The following is an 18,342-nucleotide window of genomic DNA, read 5'->3' on the forward strand; positions in this document are numbered from 1 at the left end:
GACTGCTGTGCAGAGGCTGTGAGATCAAGGACCCAGGTCTCGGAAAGAGGCAAAGGAACTGGCCCGGCGGTGCTGCATAGTCAGCACTGAGCGGGGGTGGCACAGGCCCCGGTTTTCATTCTGAAACAATCCCAGTCCGCTGCTTGTCCAGCAGTCTCTGGGCAAGATCTGGAAGATGAGGCAGCTACTGCCCATCACCCAGGCTTGAGATGACAGTGCTTGGGCCAGGGGGTGGCAGGGGAGGTGGAAAAGAGCAGAGTCTAGATATTTCCACAGATATTAGAACTTAAGGGTCATGGGACTGGTGTAGAACTGCAAACTAGGAACATCATAACATCTTCAAGTCAGGGAGCCTGAGAAGCCAGACGGTGACCTTCAGACTCCTGAGTTGGTGTCTTTGGGGTTCTCCCAGCTCTGGCTGAAGAGATGTAGACAGAGGGATTCCCAGCCCCTCAGCCAGGGCACACACCCTCATCCTGACAAGGGACCAGGGGAGGATATCAAAGGAGTGGTTTCAAGCTTTCAGTGTTTTCTGCAAGCCAAAAAGTCATCGTCAAGCAAGGCTTGGAGAGTAGAGGTAGCAGAGGGTTTAGAAAACGCAGAGCTGAAAACCCTCTGCTAGTGGGGATGACGTGGAGGCAGCAGTGGGAAAGGGGGTGTTTTGCCTAAACATCAGAGACATGGGGGACCTGGAGGATTTGCCCCAAGCCCTAGCTTTGTTTCGAGTGTGAGCCAGGCAGGGAATCCAGTCACAAAGCTCTCTGTTTGGTGCTGCACCCCGCTTGGTATTGGGAGGAGGGCATCTTGCTAATTCATCCTTCCGAGAGGAAAGAGGTCCAGGTCATCAACTCCCTGAGCTGGAGGCTGGCTTTCCCTCAGGCACACCAGCCCCTCCTCCCAACTCCTCCCAAAACAGGCTGGGAGAACCCCCACCCACTGCCTGTTTCCTGTCCTCCCTCCCCAGTGCCCTCGGCCAGGCAGGTGGCCTGCCAGGGCTTTTATCTGAGTGGGAGCAAAGGTGGCCTCACATGCCCCCTACCTGGCCAGCCCAGCCCAGCAGCTTGCCCTCCCCATGAGGCACTCCAGGGTGATGCCAGCCCATACCCCTGTGCCCTCCCTCTGTTCCCACCCAAAAGCCCTCACTGCATGGCCCTACCTGGGTTGCCAGGCTGTGCCCCCTCAGTGGGGTGGGCAAAAGGAAACAGGAACAGTTGTCCTACTGTGCCTTCCTATAGTTCACCCCGTCACCTGGCACCTGCCTCCCCCATACACACTTGCTCATGCTCTGATGTTGGGTGTGCATCCCAGTGTTCCGCTCATGGCCCGAGGCCCCACCCTTCTCTCAACCCTCAGGTCCTCTTCATTGTCTGGGATCACCTGGACTCACTCACTTATTCATTTATTCATTAAATGAACATTCCTAGGCAGTCACTCATGCCGGGCACTGGGGCACCAGACAGGAGCAGATGCCTCCATCTTTGTCGTCCCTGAGGTCCCTCTTGCCCCTGAGGGCAGGTCCCATGACAAGGGGACCATCTGACTCTGGAGAGAACACTAGGAAAGGCTTCCCAGAAGGGCAGTTTTTCCCAGGCATGGCGGGGTGGGTGGGATGGGCCCTCCATCCCTGCAGAGGGTCAGCAGGTGAGCGGCAGACTGCAGCCATGCCGGGTGAGGTGGCCAGAGTCCGGGCCGCCAAGGCATTCAGAGAAGAGGAGAAAAGGCAGCCTGGCCCAGGCTGCAAAGGGGAGGGCTGTGAGTCTCTGCAGAAGGGTGGGGCCTTTGTCCTGGGAGACCGGGAGGCCTCAGAAGACTTGTCAGCAGGTAGGGGACGCAGCCAGATTTGTGTGTGGAAAGTGGCTCTGACGGCCTGGTGGAGGGCGGGTAGGAGCACAGTGGAGGAGGGGAAATGGAGAGAGGGACAGAAAGTACAGCCCTGGGGGCTCATCAGAATGGGGTTTGAGGGGCCACGTGAGCCCAGCAGCCCCCTCTCTGTATCCTGGGTTAGAGCAGGGGAACAGGGACTTCCCCCCACACTGTTACCCACGCAGCCAGCTACACCAGCCTTGGGCCTCAAGCAAACATGCCACCCTCCGCCTGTCTGGTTGCTATGACAGCCCTTAGCTGACAGGCCCAGATGGGGAAGGGGATGGATTGGGGGTTCCAGAAGGCCTGAGAAAGCAGGAGTCGTGATCATGACCACGTGGCAGCCCCTGTCTGCTTAGCACGTTTAATCTTCATAATGACGCTAGGAGAGGTGCCGGTTAGCAACCTGGTGTGCAGACGGGGAACCTGAGCCTCAGAGAGGTACCTTTCCCTGCCCAAGATTCCACAGCTGCTGGAGGCAGAGTAGAGGGGGCCTCTGTTCTCCTGCCTGAGGCTTCTAGCTTAGAAATTCCCTCATCTTCCTGTAATGCTGAGGGTTGTAGGGGGCAGGTGATGGAGATGCCTGAGCCTCTGCCCTGGACCAGGCCACACTGGACTTCATGTCTCTCTCTAGTTGCTCCAGGTGAGTGTGATGTGTACTGGAGAAGGCCTATCTTTGGGGACAGAGATGCTGGCTGAGACCTGGTTCTTGCACATAGTCCTGTGACCTCATCTATAACATGGGAGCTCTGTTCTCCCGGTTGTTTGAACATCGTGTGCAATGTTGCCACAAAGTACTTGGCATGAACACCTCACAAAGGCTCCAGAATGCCCACATGGGGCCTCTCAGACTCACTCTCTTTAGCCCCACGTTCCTCTAATACACTGGACCAGAGACTGGGTTTTTGTTCTGGTGTTGTTGGGGAACATTCTGTAGAAACACTGCTTTAGGACTTTTGGGCAGGCATCAAGTGCAGCCTGTTTGGTTTGAGGAAAAGGAAGTGAGAGCAGCCTGGTGTGAGGCTCGGCCTGAGGTCAGAGTCACTGTGATAGGAACGAGTCGCCTCTGTGGGGCTCAGTACCCCCGTCTGTAAAATGTGGACAGGTTTACCTTCCTCCCAGCGCAGTGCCCATTAGCCGTCTGGGCACCTGGCCCAGCACCCACATTCAGGACAGGTTCAGTAGATGCTGGAATCTGCAGCTGGCAGTTCTGCGGAGAGATGGCCAGTGACCAGCGGGGAGAAGATCTTTCCGTTTTCCTTGCTGTAAGGGGCTCTTCCGTTGCTTCCTTTCTTTTCCTCCAGATCTCAGGGTAAGGCCACCATCCTGATGCTCATGTCTTCTGTTGCTAAGTGCTGGGTCATGTCAGGAGGCCAGGGCCCAAGAGGAACTTTGGAGTAGCAGGAATTGTATCTCCTGGAGAAGAGGCCCCTTAGGGACAAGGCCTCTGATGGCACAGAATGCCAGGCTGATCTGGGGCCCTGACAGCAAAGCCCAGATGAGCAGGACACTCGGACGGGGGGAGGGACTTGACCAGGGTCAGGGCTGTGCTCAGGCAGCAGGCCATGCTGTGAGGGAGAAAGCTCCTTGTCACCTCAAGTGTGTCAGCAGAGGCTGCTGGCAGGGTTGCTCAGAAGAGGCATCATTTATTCCATGGGATTGGGACAGGTGGGCAACTGGGCTGGGGCAGTGGGAAGGTGGTCAGATCCAGGTACACAGCCCAGCTCCCCATTTAGCAGCTGAAGCCTTTGCACCAGGTACTTTACTTTCTAGGCCTCAGTCTCCTCATCAGCCAAGGGTCAATAAAACCTACTTTTTAAAAAATTGTATTGAGCACTAAGTAAGCACCAGCACCCTAAGGGTGTTACTTCATGTATCCTCATGGTGTTCCTCACAGTGGGTGCACTTCCTGTCTTCATTGTGCTGACAGCCGGCCAAGGCTCAGGGGGTTCCAAATAGCTTGCCCGGTGGTACCTACCTGCTCCAGCCTCACTGCCCTCTAGGCTGCCTCTCTGAGTGTGTGGAGCAAAGGACACGGTGGACATCATGGTCCCTGCTGTCCTGCATGGCACAGTACATACCAGTTCTTCTCTGTTCTGTGTCATGAATACCACGCTCACCGAGTCTTGGGGAGGGGTGGATCTTGGGGGAGCTGGGCCTGCCCAGTGTAACCCAGTCCCCTGACCCCCACCCCTGTGAGACAGGCCCCCATCCCTATGCTCAGTTGGGAAGTCTGAGACCAGCCCTGGCAGTGGGCGACAGACAAGTCAGTGCTGTCCCTCCACTGGGTCATCACCCCCCCGCCAAGTACACAAGCTCAGTCCCTCCCACTTGGCTCCCACAGACATCAACGAGTGCCTGGTCAACAATGGAGGCTGCGACCACTTCTGCCGCAACACTGTGGGCAGCTTCGAGTGTGGCTGCCGGAAGGGCTACAAGCTGCTGACTGACGAGCGCACGTGTCAGGGTGAGCCTCCTCCCGTACCCGGGGCAGCCCTCGGGGCCTGGGACAGCCCCATCCTCCTCGGGTCCCAGCAGGCGCAATGTCCCTTCCTCCTGGGCTTATGCAGGCTCTAGGAGAGGAGGTGAGCGTGTGGGTGGGGTCGGTGCCCACTGCTGGGCTGGACCTGAGGGTGACCTTCCAGTCCTTACATGCACTCCTCACCACCCTGCCTTCCCTGTCCTTTATGACTCCAGAGCCTATCCAGTCCAACCTGTCCCTTTTATAGATGGGAAACTGAGGCCCAGGGAGGGATCAGCACATGTCCCAGGTGGCACAGTGAGTTGGTGGCCAAGCTTGTCAGCTCCCTTCCCAGGTGACCCCCAGGCTTCCTTCAGTGGCCGGACTGCTCTGGCTTCGGAAGCAGGATGCTGCCACCTGCTGGAAGGCTTTGCACATTGCAGGCGCCCTCCAGCAGTCCTTCCTTAGGGTCCCTGGGTACATGCTTGGAACAAGGACAATGGCCGGAGGGGTCCGGGCAGAAGCCAGGAAGCCCACGACAAGTTCATCAGATGTCCAGGATGCAGTGGAAGCCCAGAAGATGGACAGCGCAGAGGGGTGGTCAGGGAAAAGGGTTCCTGGGGAGGGTTTATTGGTGAAATGCTGGAAGGATGAGTAGGCGTTTTCCAGGAGGAGCCAGGCAGGTAAACCCACCTGGAGATGGCACTACTGGGCTGAGGGAGTTTGGGGACCATAAGGAGCTCAGTGGGGCTGGATGAGGCCATTGGGAAGGAGAGGGAATACCCTGTGGGACCAGCGTTGGGAGAAAGTGCAGAAGGAGGGGGCAGGGGTATCCCATGGGCAGTGTGGGGGTTCAGTTTCCTCACTGATGATTCTGCTGCAGTCTGGGAGTTTTATTTCTGTGGGGTACCTGTAGGTGCAGGCTGCACACAGCATAGTCTGGGTGGAGGACTTGGGCTTCTGCCTCTTAGTGCAGCTTGAGGCCTTGACGTGTGAGGGATGTGCTCCACAAGGGCCCTGAGGAAGGCAGGAGCCAGAAGCTGGCAAGGGAGGCTCCAGGACCAGCCCATCCTGGGACTCACTGTGTGACCTGGGCCAGTCACTTCCCCTCCCCGGGAAGCCTCTTCATCCCTGGACGGGCATCCTGGCCCTGTCTTCCTCTTAGGGCACAAGGGCCTGTCAGAAGCCTCTGTCCAGGCCCCAATCAGGACTCCTCTGCACTTAGACTTTGTTTCTCGGTCGGCCTTGTTGAGTTCTGTGGAGGACTGAGAAGGTCCTTGACCTTGTATCCCCAGCTGCCCCCTGAGAGAGGCGGGCAGCTGCTGAGGAGAGGTGAGATGGCATGCCTGTTTCTGGGCTCTGGGACAAGGTTCTGTCCTCACCTGCCCCCCACCCCCCACCCCCACCTGTTCCTTCTCCACCCTTTTGCAGGTTTATCTCTCTGAGACCCTGGGGCTCTGGGTTCCTCAGGTCCATCAGGAGGGGTCCAAACTCCCTTTTCTTGGCACTCAGGGACCTGGAGGTGGGGACCCAGACACCTCCCTGGTCCCCCTGGAGCTCCACACAACACGATCCCCTGGGCACCCTGTGCCTTTGCCTAGAGCACCCTTCCTCCGCTCTCATTCCCTCCTTCCAAGCCGGCCCCGTCCTGTCCTTCAAGGTCTAGCCCAGGTGCCCCAAGCACCAGGAGGTCTTCCCAGATGCCCCCAGGAGGCATCACATCCTCCTCTGAGCATGTGCAGTACGATTCTTTCCTTGTGTTGGTGTTTTGTAAACGTACATGTATGATGAGTGTGTGTGAAGTCATGTGAACTAACACAGTGAGAGAGTGAACTCTTAACTGCTGTGTCCATGGAGGGCCAGGTCATTGTCTGCTTTGCTCTCAGGGGCCCCATCAGCTGTCCTGTGGGAGCCATTGTCCTCATAATTTGTGGCTGGGACAGACTTGTCTCCTCTGAGCATGTGGTTCATTTCCTCCTTTCCAGTAACAAGCACTCCGTGACCTCCCTCTCTCCCTCTTTACCTTGACTGCCAGGAGGCTTATAATCAAATTTCATGTACTATTAGAGCTCTCTTTTCAACCCTTATGAATAGCATTCCCCTCTTCCCCTCTTTCTGTTTGTGTTCTTTTCCTTGTTTTCTTGAGAAACATCTTGGGGTGGTGGGAAAACACACTTTGGTCAGCCTCCAAGAGGCCCGGATGCATGTCCCAGTTCAGCAGCTTCTTCAGGGCCCTCGAGCAAGCCCCAGTCAGTTTCCTGAACAATCCCTTCTATTCAAGATATTTCTACCCTGCTCACCTCCAGAAAAGATGTGAGTTGGTTTCTGACCTAGGAACCGAAGGTTAATGGAGATAAAATAGAAAGTCAAGCAGCAACAAGAAGTCTAACATGCACTGTGAGTCAGTTCTGTACTGAGCCTCAGGGCCCAGGGACTGTCCATGTACAGATGTGCTTTGAGTGACTGAGAGTGACAGGTCATGCCCACCCATCACACCCTGAAACTACTCCCCAAACTTTGTCTCCCTTTGGCCACGCAGACATTGATGAGTGCTCCTTCGAGCGGACCTGTGACCACATCTGCATCAATTCCCTGGGCAGCTTCCAGTGCCTGTGTCACCATGGCTACACACTCTACGGGACAACCCACTGCGGAGGTCTGCAGCCCGCCCGCCAGGGCCACCTTCCCCCCGAGGCACGCACCTGGCCACATGGCCCCCTACACTGCACCCCACACCCCAACACTGACCTTGACCCTGGTGGGCCTAGGAAGGACATCAGCAAGGCTGGGGATGGCTGGGCAGAGGGGCTTAGCCAAGGGCAAGGTGGGGGGGGGAGACAAAAGGGGAGGGGGGCAGCAAGTATCCACTAGGTGCCAGGCCTTGGAAAGGCTGTGGGCATAGGCATAGAAATCACATTTACCCTAGTCCAGAAGGGGCATGGCCAATACACAGGAAATCCCAGTTTGTTCCAGTGAGAGAGGGTCACAACAGAGAAGGGCAGAATATCAAGACAATGGGGGGATCCTAAAAGAGGAAAGTTTGGGTCAAGATGGGGGGAGGCATTCTAGAGGGATCAGCCTGTGCAAAGGCACCAAGGCAGAGGCAGCACAGAGGGACCAAGAGACAGTGGTGTGGCTGGAGCCCACAAGAGAGGGGAGCGTGATGGGAGATGCAGACAGGGAAGCAGCACGGCCGTGCAATTCAGGGCTTCGTGAGCCCAGAGGGGACTTGGGGTTTTATTCTCAGTGCAATGAGACACAATTGGAGGGTTTAAATAGAGGTATAATGTGGTCAAGTTCATGTAACGAGACGCTCTGGCTGCTGTGTGGAAAGGAGAGTGCCATCCAGAGTAACAGTGGGGAGACAGCTCCTGACATGGGAGCCGAGCTACTGGAGCTGGGGCAAGGTGGGCAGGGGTGGAGAGGAGGGGAAGGTTCTAGATGTACTTAGGAGCCGGGGCTGAACTGGTGGGACTTGGTGTTGCATAGGTGTGGCCAGTGAAGTTGGGGGAGCCAAGGATGGACCTGGTGTCTTTTGCTTTTCTGTGACTTTGGGATAGCCACATGTACTCTGCAGGGCAGCTTGAAGGTCAAATGGGGTCAGGCAATGAAGTGATCAGGGTACAGCTGGTGCTGGGAGTGGCTTCTGGAGGTGGGCTGCAGATTCTTCTGGAGGGACACTCAAAAATCTGGGCACCACTTCCCTGGGCCTGCTGCCGCCTGGCATTCAGGCATCCTCAGGGCTAACAGAGTATGAGGGTCCAGCCCTTTCTTCCCACCTCCAGTGGGTGCGTTTGGTCAGAGGAGGAAGGGCCTTAGAGGTGACTTCTTTCAACCTGGCGCCTATTGTACAAGAGAGGAAAGTGAGGCTGGGAAGGGGACTTGTCCACAGTCCCACAGTGAGATCAGGCCTCATGACCCTCGGGCCAGTGCTTGTCCCCTGTGCCACAAGACCTGGCTGGATTGGAACTCTAATTGTATACCACCACCTCTGCCCTCCTCCCAGTCTAGGTGCAGCTGCCCGAGTTCAGAAAACTGCTGAGGTTCCCCAGGGAAGGATGTGTATTGGTGTCTGTGAGGAGCCTTATGCACCCGTGTGTGTGTGTCATGTACAGCTACATGTCTGTGTTGCATGATGGTATCAGGCTGGGGGTGGGGTCAGGAGATTCTCAGCCCTCTTGCCCTGCCAGCCCCATAGGTGTGGCCTGGGCTAGCCTGTCCAGCCTCCCCTCCTGCCCTTACTCCCACCTGTGCTTGCAGATGTGGATGAGTGCAGCATGAACAACGCGAGCTGTGACCAGAGCTGCGTCAACACCAAAGGCAGCTATGAGTGTGTCTGCCCACCAGGGAGGCGGCTCCACTGGAACAGGAAGGACTGTGTGGGTGAGTGGGGGCGGCTGGTGGGACCACCCTGCCTGGGCTCCTCCCCTTGCACCTGGAGTTGGGATGAGAGGGGCAGTGACTTTTCCCAAGTGAAGGGGAGCAAGGCCAGGCCACCCTCTTCCTATGCGCCTTGGGTTTCTAGGCAGGGGCTCTCTGTTGCTGGAATATGGCTAATGGGGATGAGGGCTTGCAGAAGAGGTGGGGGACATGGGTGGCAGAGCAAGCTTAGTGTCAGCCAGAGGCACAGAAACAGGGACCTGCGAGGGTGGGAGGGCCACAGAGGTAAGATCTGAGAGGTCATTGTGTAGCCAAAGCCAAGAGGCACAGGGACCCCACTGGTATCTTGCGGGGCAGGGGCTGGAAGTTTAGATGGAGCAGATATGGAGACCTCACCTCATCCAATCCCCCTTGTCCTGCCTAGGGAGCTGAGGGGTTTGGGGGTCACACAGGGTGCAGCAGCATCAGGGCCTGGACTGGGGAGCACCTACACAGAGGGGTACCCCTGACACCAGCCCCACAGTTGGGGGTGAGGGGTCCTGCTAGAAAGCACAAGTTTCATGCACCCTCTGTCCATGAGCTCCGGGCACCATGGATACTCTAGGCTGAGTTCTGGATGACCCCCCACATTCATTGGTTCCCCAGATACCACCACTACCTCCTACATGCCTAGTCCTCTTCTGGGTGCTGGGAATATGAGCCTACCCTCTGGAACCCACTCTCCAGTCCTTGCCCTGCCATGCTCTATGTCCCTAGGGCAGCCAGAGTGAGCCTTGTAAATCTAAGCCAGAACATCCCTCTCTGTTCAGAGTCCTCCAGTGACTCCTCGTTGCACTCAGAATCAAAGCCACAGTTCTTAGAATGGCCAAAAGTCGACCCCCAGCTGGCCTGATCTCCTTATACCCTCACCCTCATTTGCTCCATGCCAGCCTCCCCGACCTGGCAGCACCTCTACCCTACCCTGAGCCCAGGCCCTGCCCTTCTCTTGGCCTAAGGGGTCCCCCCCAGCATCCTCCACTCCTCCCTTGCTGTGGGCGTCCGGTCAGTGAGGCCTGAGCTCCCCACCCAGAGCAACAGCGCCACCCACCTCTACACCCCTCTAGACCCCTTTGCTCTCTGGCCTTCTTTTACTTCCACAGCCCTTCAAACCACCAGACGTAATATGTATTTTACAGGCTTGCGTTGGGTAACAAGAGATTTCTGTGACCCATCCGCATTTGGGACTTCTCTGAAGAACCTCAGGTTAAGGCCTCTAAATGATAACTTCATACTTCTGAAAAATTCATTTCTATTTTTCCAAAAGAGGAGGGATAATAAAGACAGTGAATTTTTTGAGTAATTTATAAATAACTCTCCCAATAAGGTGTCCATATATTACTAAATAAATAAGGTTGGAACATCTCAAATAAGGAACAGAGTATCTAATATTGTAGCTCCTGTAAGAGCTGTTATATTTTTTCAGTAAGGGACTGCTTCAATTTATCCAGAAAATGAACGTGCTAATATTACTAGGATGTATTTATAGCCCATAAAGTCATGAGGGGATGCTCAAAGGGCACCTTTGGGTTTGGTTCCAGAGTATCTTTACAGTTTACCCAAGACTGTGTTGGTTACAGAGCAGTCATGAGCTGGTCATTCCCTCTGCTACCCTGGAAAGTTTGTCACCAACATTGCCTAATAACATAGTCAACTTGTCCCTTTGGGAATGAGTTGTCCTAGGGAAGATGTTAGCAGAAGTCCATGTGAGGTGGTCTGCTGGTGTCGCGTGGCCAGCCTGGCCTCTCCAGAAAGCATCCTCGTGGTTCTTAGAACTTGATCGTTCCCCTTTCTCCTTTTCGGAATAGGAAGCCACATATAGTGTGGGGGGCGGAATCCTTGAACCTCTCCGTGGATCCGTCTCTCTGGACTTTGCGAGGGCCTCGCCTAAGGACTTGAGGCAAAGCACTGTTTAGCAGGATGAGCTGTGAAACCATTTCCTCTGCCTTCCAGCTCTTCCGTGGTGGGCTTCTGTGTTAGTCCACTTGGTGCTGCTATAACAGAACACCTGAAACTGGGCAACTTATAAAGAGAAGAGGTTTATTTGACTCACGGTTCTGGACAGCCTCGGCTGGTGTGGGCCTCAGGCTGCTTCTACTCATGGAGGAAAACAGCAGGCAGCAGCGGGTACAAGCAGATCACACGGCGACAGGAAGCAAGAGAGAGGGGGGAGATGCCAGGGTCTTTTAAACACCAGCTCTCACGGGATAAAATAGAGCGAGAGCTCACTCACTGCCCTGCGCCCCAGGGAGAGCATTAAGCCATTCGTGAGGAATCTCCTTGTGACTCAAACAGCTCCCAGCACCGCCACATTGGGGGTGAGATTTCCACATGAGTTTGTGGGGGGACAGCACCACCAAACTCTATCCGCCTCTGGGTTTTAGTTATGGGCAATGAACCTCTTTGTTTTCGTAGCATTCCAAAGTTGCACGTTACTCCAAAAGCTCGTCAGCTCTCTGTAAATATTTATGCTTTTATTTTTAGCAATTTACACATCCTGGAGAGGGCCACACGTTGGGCTGCTAGAGCCAGTTTGGGTCCCTTAGGGCTGGAGCCCAGCCTGGATAATTCTTGCATCTCCTTCCTGGTCTTGTCCCTCTTCATTTTGTTTTTTGTGTTTATTAACAGATTTATTGATATATAATTCACATGCCATAGAATTTTACGCTTCAGTGGTTTTTTAGTATTTTCATAGAGTTGTGCGACCACAATAAATTTTAGAGCATTTTTATTCCTCCAGAAAGAAACTCCGTGTTCATAGCAGTCACTCCCTATTTTCCCTCAAGCCCTGCAACCCCTGGCAGCCACTCATCTACTTCTGTCTGTATGGATTTGCCTATCCTGAACTTTTCATAGAAGTGGAATTATACAGTATATGATCTTTTTGAGTAGGTTATTTCATTTAGCATGTTTTCAAGGTTCACCCGCGTTGTAGTACATATCAGTATCTCATTCCTTTTTATTACCAAATTATGTTACATTGTATGTATGTACCACATTTTGTTTATCCTTTCATCAGTTGATGGTCATTTGGGTTGTTCCACTTTTTGGCTATTATGAATAATGTTGCTGTGATGTGTACAGTTTTCTGTGTGTATATATGTTTTCAGTTCTCTTAGGTATATATCTAGGGTTGGAATTGCCGGGTCATATGGTAACTCTAACTTTTATTTTTATTTTTTTATTTTTTTATTTTTTTATATATATATTTTTTTAATTTTATTTTGTCGATATACATTGTAGCTGATTATTGCTCCCCATCACCAAGACCTCCCTCCCTTCTCCCTCCCCCCCTCCCCCCCAACAATGTCCTATCTGTTTGCTTGTCGTATCAACTTCAAATAATTGTGGTTGTTATATCTTCTTTCCCCCCTCCGGTTTTTTTTTTTGTGTGTGTGTGTGTGTGTGTGTGTGTGTGTGTGTGTGTGTATGAATTTATATATTAATTTTTAGCTCCCACCAATAAGTGAGAACATGTGGTATTTCTCTTTCTGTGCCTGACTTGTTTCACTTAATATAATTCTCTCAAGGTCCATCCATGTTGTTGCAAATGGCAGTATTTCATTCGTTTTTATAGCTGAGTAGTATTCCATTGTGTAGATGTACCACATTTTTCGTATCCACTCATCTGATGATGGGCATTTGGGCTGGTTCCAACTCTTGTCTATTGTAAAGAGTGCTGCGATAAACACTGGGGAACAGGTATACCTTCGACTTGATGATTTCCATTCCTCTGGGTATATTCCCAACAGTGGGATAGCTGGGTCGTATGGTAGATCTATCTGCAATTGTTTGAGGAACCTCCATACCATTTTCCATAGAGGCTGCACCATTTTGCAGTCCCACCAACAATGTATGAGAGTTCCTTTTTCTCCGCAGCCTCGCCAGCATTTATCATTCAGCGTCTTTTGGATTTTAGCCATCCTAACTGGGGTTAGATGGTATCTCAAGTGGTTTTGATTTGCATTTCCCGGATGCTGAGTGATGTTGAGCATTTTTTCATATGTCTGTTGGCCATTTGTATATCTTCCTTAGAGAAATGCCTACTTAGCTCTTTTGCCCATTTTTTAATTGGGTTGCTTGTTTTCTTCTTGTAAAGTTGTTTGAGTTCCTTATATATTCTGGATATTAATCCTTTGTCAGATGTATATTTTGCAAATATTTTCTCCCACTCTGTTGGTTGTCTTTTAACTCTTTTAATTGTTTCTTTTGCTGTGCAGAAGCTTTTTAGTTTGATATAATCCCATTTGTTTATTTTTCCTTTGGTTGCCCGTGCTTTTGGGGTCGTATTCATGAAGTCTGTGCCCAGTCCTATTTCCTGAAGTGTTTCTCCTATGTTTTCTTTAAGAAGTTTTATTGTCTCAGGGTGTATATTTAAATCCTTAATCCATTTTAAGTTGATTTTCGTATATGGTGAGAGGTATGGATCTAGTTTCATTCTCCTGCATATGGATATCCACTTATCCCAGCACCGTTTGCTGAAGAGGCAGTCCCTTCCCCAGTGAATAGGCTTGGTGCCTTTGTCAAAGATCAGATGGCAGTAAGTGTGTGGGTTGATTTCTGGATTCTCTATTCTATTCCATTGGTCAGTGTGTCTGTTTTTACGCCAGTACCATACTGTTTTGGTTATTATAGCTTTGTAGTATAGCTTAAAGTCAGGTAGTGTTATGCCTCCAGCTTTATTTTTTTTGCTGAGCATTGCTTTGGCTATGTGTGGTCTTTTATTGTTCCATATAAATGTCTGAATAGTTTTTTCCATTTCTGAGAAAAATGTCTTTGGAATTTTGATGGGGATTGCATTGAATTTGTATATCACTTTGGGTAGTATGGACATTTTCACTATGTTGATTCTTCCAATCCAAGAGCATGGAATATCTTTCCATCTTCTTGTATCCTCTCTAATTTCTCTCAGCAGTGGTTTGTAGTTCTCATTATAGAGATTTTTCACCTCCTTGGTTAACTCAATTCCTAAGTATTTTATTTTTTTGGTGGCTATTGTAAATGGGCAGGCTTTCTTGATTTCTCCTTCTGCATGTTCACTATTGGAGAAAAGAAATGCTACTGATTTTTGTGTGTTGATTTTGTATCCTGCTACTGTGCTGAAATCATTTATCAATTCCAGCAGTTTTTTTGTAGAGGTATTAGGCTGTTCGATATATAGGATCATGTCATCTGCAAACAGGGACAGTTTGACTTCATCTTTTCCAATCTGGACGCCCTTTATTGCCTTCTCTTCTCTGATTGCTCTGGCTAGTACTGCCAACACTATGTTGAATAGGAGTGGTGAGAGTGGGCATCCTTGTCTAGTTCCTGTTCTTAAAGGAAAAGCTTTCAGCTTTTCCCCATTCAGGATGATATTGGCAGTGGGTTTGGCATATATGGCTTTAATTATGTTGAGATACTTTCCCTCTATACCTAACTTATAGAGGGTCTTTGTCATGAATGAGTGCTGAACTTTATCAAATGCTTTTTCAGCATCTATAGAGATGATCATATGGTCCTTGTGTTTGAGTTTATTAATATGGTGTATCACATTTATTGATTTGCGTATGTTGAACCAACCTTGCATCCCTGGGATGAATCCCACTTGATCGTGATGAATAATTTTTCGTATGTGTTGCTGTATTCTGTTTGCTAGTATTTTAGTGAAGATTTTTGCATCTATATTCATCAAGGATATCGGCCTGTAGTTTTCTTTTTTGGTTATATCTTTACCTGGTTTTGGTATCAGGATGATGTTTGCTTCATAGAATGAGTTTGGGAGATTTGCATCCATTTCAATCTTTTGGAATAGTTTGTAAAGAATCGGTGTCAATTCCTCTTTGAATGTTTGGTAAAATTCTGCTGTGAATCCATCTGGTCCTGGGCTTTTCTTTGTTGGGAGCCTTCTGATAACAGCTTCAATCTCCTTTATTGTTATTGGTCTGTTCAAATTTTCTACGTCTTCACGGTTCAGTTTTGGGAGCTTGTGTGTGTCCAGAAATTTATCCATTTCCTCCAGATTTTCAAATTTGTTGGCGTATAGTTGTTTATAGTAGTCTCGAATGATTCCTTGTATTTCAGATGAATCAGTTGTAATATCACCTTTTTCATTTCTAATTTTTGTTATTTGAGTCTTCTCTCTTCTTTTTTTTGTTAGCCATGCTAGTGGTTTGTCAATTTTATTTATCTTTTCAAAAAACCAACGTTTTGATTCGTTGATCTTTTGAATTGTTTTTTGGTTTTCAATTTCATTCAGTTCTGCTCTGATCTTAATGATTTCTTTCCGTCTGCTAACTTTAGGTTTGGATTGTTCTTGTTTTTCTAGTTCTTTAAGGTGAAGTGTTAGGTTGTTCACTTGCCATCTTTCCATTCTTCTGAAGTGAGCATTTAATGCAATAAATTTTCCCCTCAATACTGCTTTTGCAGTATCCCACAGGTTTTGGTATGATGTATCATCGTTTTCATTAGTTTCAATAAATTTTTTGATTTCCTGCTTGATTTCTTCTTGGACCCATATGTCATTAAGTAGAAGGCTGTTTAATTTCCATGTGTTTGTATAGTTTCCAGAGTTTCGTTTGTTATTAATTTCTAGTTTTAATCCATTGTGGTCTGAGAAGATACATGGGATAATTCCAATTTTTTTGAATTTATTGAGACTTGATTTGTGACCTAATATGTGATCTATCCTGGAGAATGATCCATGTGCTGATGAGAAGAATGAATATTCTGAGGTTGTTGGGTGGAATGTTCTGTAGATATCTGCCAATTCCATTTGGTCTAGAGTCTTGTTTAGATCTTGTGTTTCTCTACTGATTCTTTGCCTAGATGATCTGTCTAATATTGACAGTGGGGTGTTCAGGTCCCCTGCTATTATGGTATTAGTGTCTATTTCCTTCTTTAGGTCTAATAGAGTTTGTTTTATAAATCTGGCTGCTCCAACATTGGGTGCGTACATATTTATGATTGTTATGTCTTCTTGATGGATCAGACCTTTTATCATTAAGTAGTGTCCCTCATTGTCTCTTTTTATGGTTTTTAGTTTAAAGTCTATTTTGTCAGATATAAGAATAGCTACTCCAGCTCATTTTTCTTTTCTGTTTGCATGGTAAATCTTTTTCCATCCTTTCACTCTTAGTCTGTGTGAATCTTTATGGGTGAGGTGGGTCTCTTGTAGGCAGCATATAGTTGGGTCCTGCTTTTTGATCCAGTCAGCCAGTCTGTGTCTTTTAATTGGGGAATTTAAGCCTTTTACATTAAGAGTTGTTATTGAAAGGTGTTGATTTATTCCTAGCATTTTATTGGTTGTTTGGTTGTCTTAGGTTTCTTTTGTTCCTTGCTTTCTGATTTACTGTTTGCTTTCTTTGTTTGGTGGTTCCTTAGGTTGTAGATAGTGTTTTTGTTAGCTTGTTTTCTCTTCATGAATGCCATTTTTATTATACTAGCGGGTTTAGATTTTTCTTGGGTTTTTATGGCAGTGGTAGTTATTTTTCAGGAACCAAACCCAGTACTCCCTTGAGGATTTCTTGTAAGGGTGGTCGTGTGGTAGTGAACTCCCGATGTTTTTGTTTGTATGAGAAATATACTATTTGCCCCTCATTTCAGAAGGATAGCCTTGCAGGGTAGAGTATTCTTGGCTGGCAATCTTTGTCTTTTAGTATTTTGAAAATATCATCCCATTCCTTTCTAGCTTTTAGGGTTTGTGATGAAAAGTCTGATGTTAATCTGATTGGGGCTCCCTTATAGGTGATTTGAGGCTTCTCTCTTGCAGCTTTTAAGATTCTCTCTTTGTCTCTGAGTTTTGCCAATTTGACTATGACATGTCTTGGAGAAGGCCTTTTTGGGTTGAATACGTTTGGAGATCGTTGAGCTTCCTGGATCTGAAGATCTGTGATTTTTCCTATACCTGGGAAGTTTTCTGCCACTATTTTGTTGAATATGTTTTCAATGGAATCTCCATTTTCCTCCCCTTCTGGAATACCCATGACTCGGATATTTGAGCGCTTGAGGTTGTCTGATATCTCTCTCAGATTTTCTTCCATGTCCTTGATTCTTTTTTCTTTCTTTTTGTCTGCTTGTGTTATTTCAAACAGCCCATCTTCAAGTTCAGAGGTTCTCTCTTCAACTTCGACAAGCCTGCTGGTTAAACTCTCCGTTGTGTTTTTTATTTCGCTGAATAACTTCTTCAGTTCAGCAAGTTCTGCTACATTTTTTTTCAGGACATTGATTTCCTTGTACATTTCCTCTTTCAGATCCTGTATACTTTTCCTCATTTCATCATGATGTCTAGCTGAGTTTTCTTGTATCTCATTCAGTTTCCTTAGAATTATCACTCGAAATTCCTTGTCAGTCATTTCAAGGGCTTCTTGTTCTATAGGATCTAGAGTTTGAGATTTATTAACTTTCGGTGGTGTACTTTCTTGATTTTTTGTATTTCTGGTATCTTTTTTTTGGTGTTTATTCATTGTGGCAGGGGCTTGCACAGACCACCGGTTTGAGACTAATGACTAACTAGGATGTTGCTGTGGTTGCCAATTTGGTATGGCTCCCTCCGTGACTGCTCAGTTGGCCTCTAGTGCCTTGTGTGTGTGGTTGCCTCGGGTCTTGGGCTTCTCCGGGGAGCCACCTTTCTGGTCAGCTTGGACTCTGCTGGGCTGGTGGATCACGTACCACAGGGTGTGTGATCTCTGTTGAGCTTTCACTTCCTGTGCAGGACTTCTCCCCGTTCCGTGTGCTCTGGCCCAGGCTGTTAGATCGTGCAGTGGCGACCCCACCGGGTGTGTGGTTTCTGTCGAGTCTCCGCCTCCCTGGCCGCTCGTCTCTCCCCTCTGTGCGCACTGTGCTGGGCTGGGGCGTGTCTTCTGCACCCCTCTTCTATCAGCTGGGCCTTCAAGACCCTGCTCGGCACTGCCTCGCCCAGGAAGTCTACCAGGTTTCTGCTAGGCACAGACGACCGGTCGCTCTGGGTGCCTTTGTAGCACTGTGTAGATCTATCTCGGGTCTTGTTCACCTTTGTATCCCCCCGGTATAAACCGAGCCTAGCGCCCGCCTGCAGCCTGCTCTCCGGCAGGTTCAAGCGGACCTGGGAACTCTCCTACCACACTATTCCCAACCAGAAATTGGTTAGGCTTTTTTCCAAACTGGTGGCCGCAGAGATGGTATCTGCCTCCCAGTAACAGGAAGCTTACCGGGGGCCGGAGTCCAGGGTGTGGTGGAGTGACAGTCGGCCCGCCCGTACTTCCTTGCCTTCCCAACACTGGCCGGGGATGCCCCACGCCACCAGCCCCGCCAAAGAACTGGGGAGGGAGTGGGAGAGGAGGCCGGTCTGCAGGCTCCGGAAAGCCCTGCGCCAGGCCAAGCAAGTGGGAGGGCTCAGTGATGGCCGAGCAGGGCGGAGCTGCCCGCACCTGGGAAAATGGAGGCAGCACCAGGGCGGTGAGTGTCCTGGTGGTGCAGGCGGGAGCCAGGTGGGCATCCACCCCCCGAACAGAGCTGGACCAGGGGGTCACTCACAGTGCTGTGCCAGGTCGGGTGCTCGCTCTCTGTCTCTGGTTTGTCGCCTTCCGTGTTCGCGGCTGCTGCCGCCTCAGGTGGTTCAGTCGGGGCGTGGCTCGGGCGCTCCC

General features: G+C 49.9%; 1 protein-coding gene across 1 annotated transcript in view; it reads left to right on the forward strand.

The window, feature by feature from the left end:
* Window positions 1-18,342, forward strand: part of SCUBE1 (signal peptide, CUB domain and EGF like domain containing 1) — a 135,870-nt gene that overhangs the window by 93,193 nt on the left and 24,335 nt on the right. The window contains exons 9-11 of the mRNA XM_063115609.1: window positions 4,208-4,330; window positions 6,864-6,980; window positions 8,585-8,707. Of these exons, the coding sequence (XP_062971679.1) occupies window positions 4,208-4,330; window positions 6,864-6,980; window positions 8,585-8,707 (363 nt within the window). The remainder of the gene's footprint in view (window positions 1-4,207; window positions 4,331-6,863; window positions 6,981-8,584; window positions 8,708-18,342) is intronic.

Source organism: Cynocephalus volans, chromosome 12 (genome assembly GCF_027409185.1).
Source record: "Cynocephalus volans isolate mCynVol1 chromosome 12, mCynVol1.pri, whole genome shotgun sequence".
In the NCBI taxonomy this organism is placed as follows: domain Eukaryota; kingdom Metazoa; phylum Chordata; class Mammalia; order Dermoptera; family Cynocephalidae; genus Cynocephalus; species Cynocephalus volans.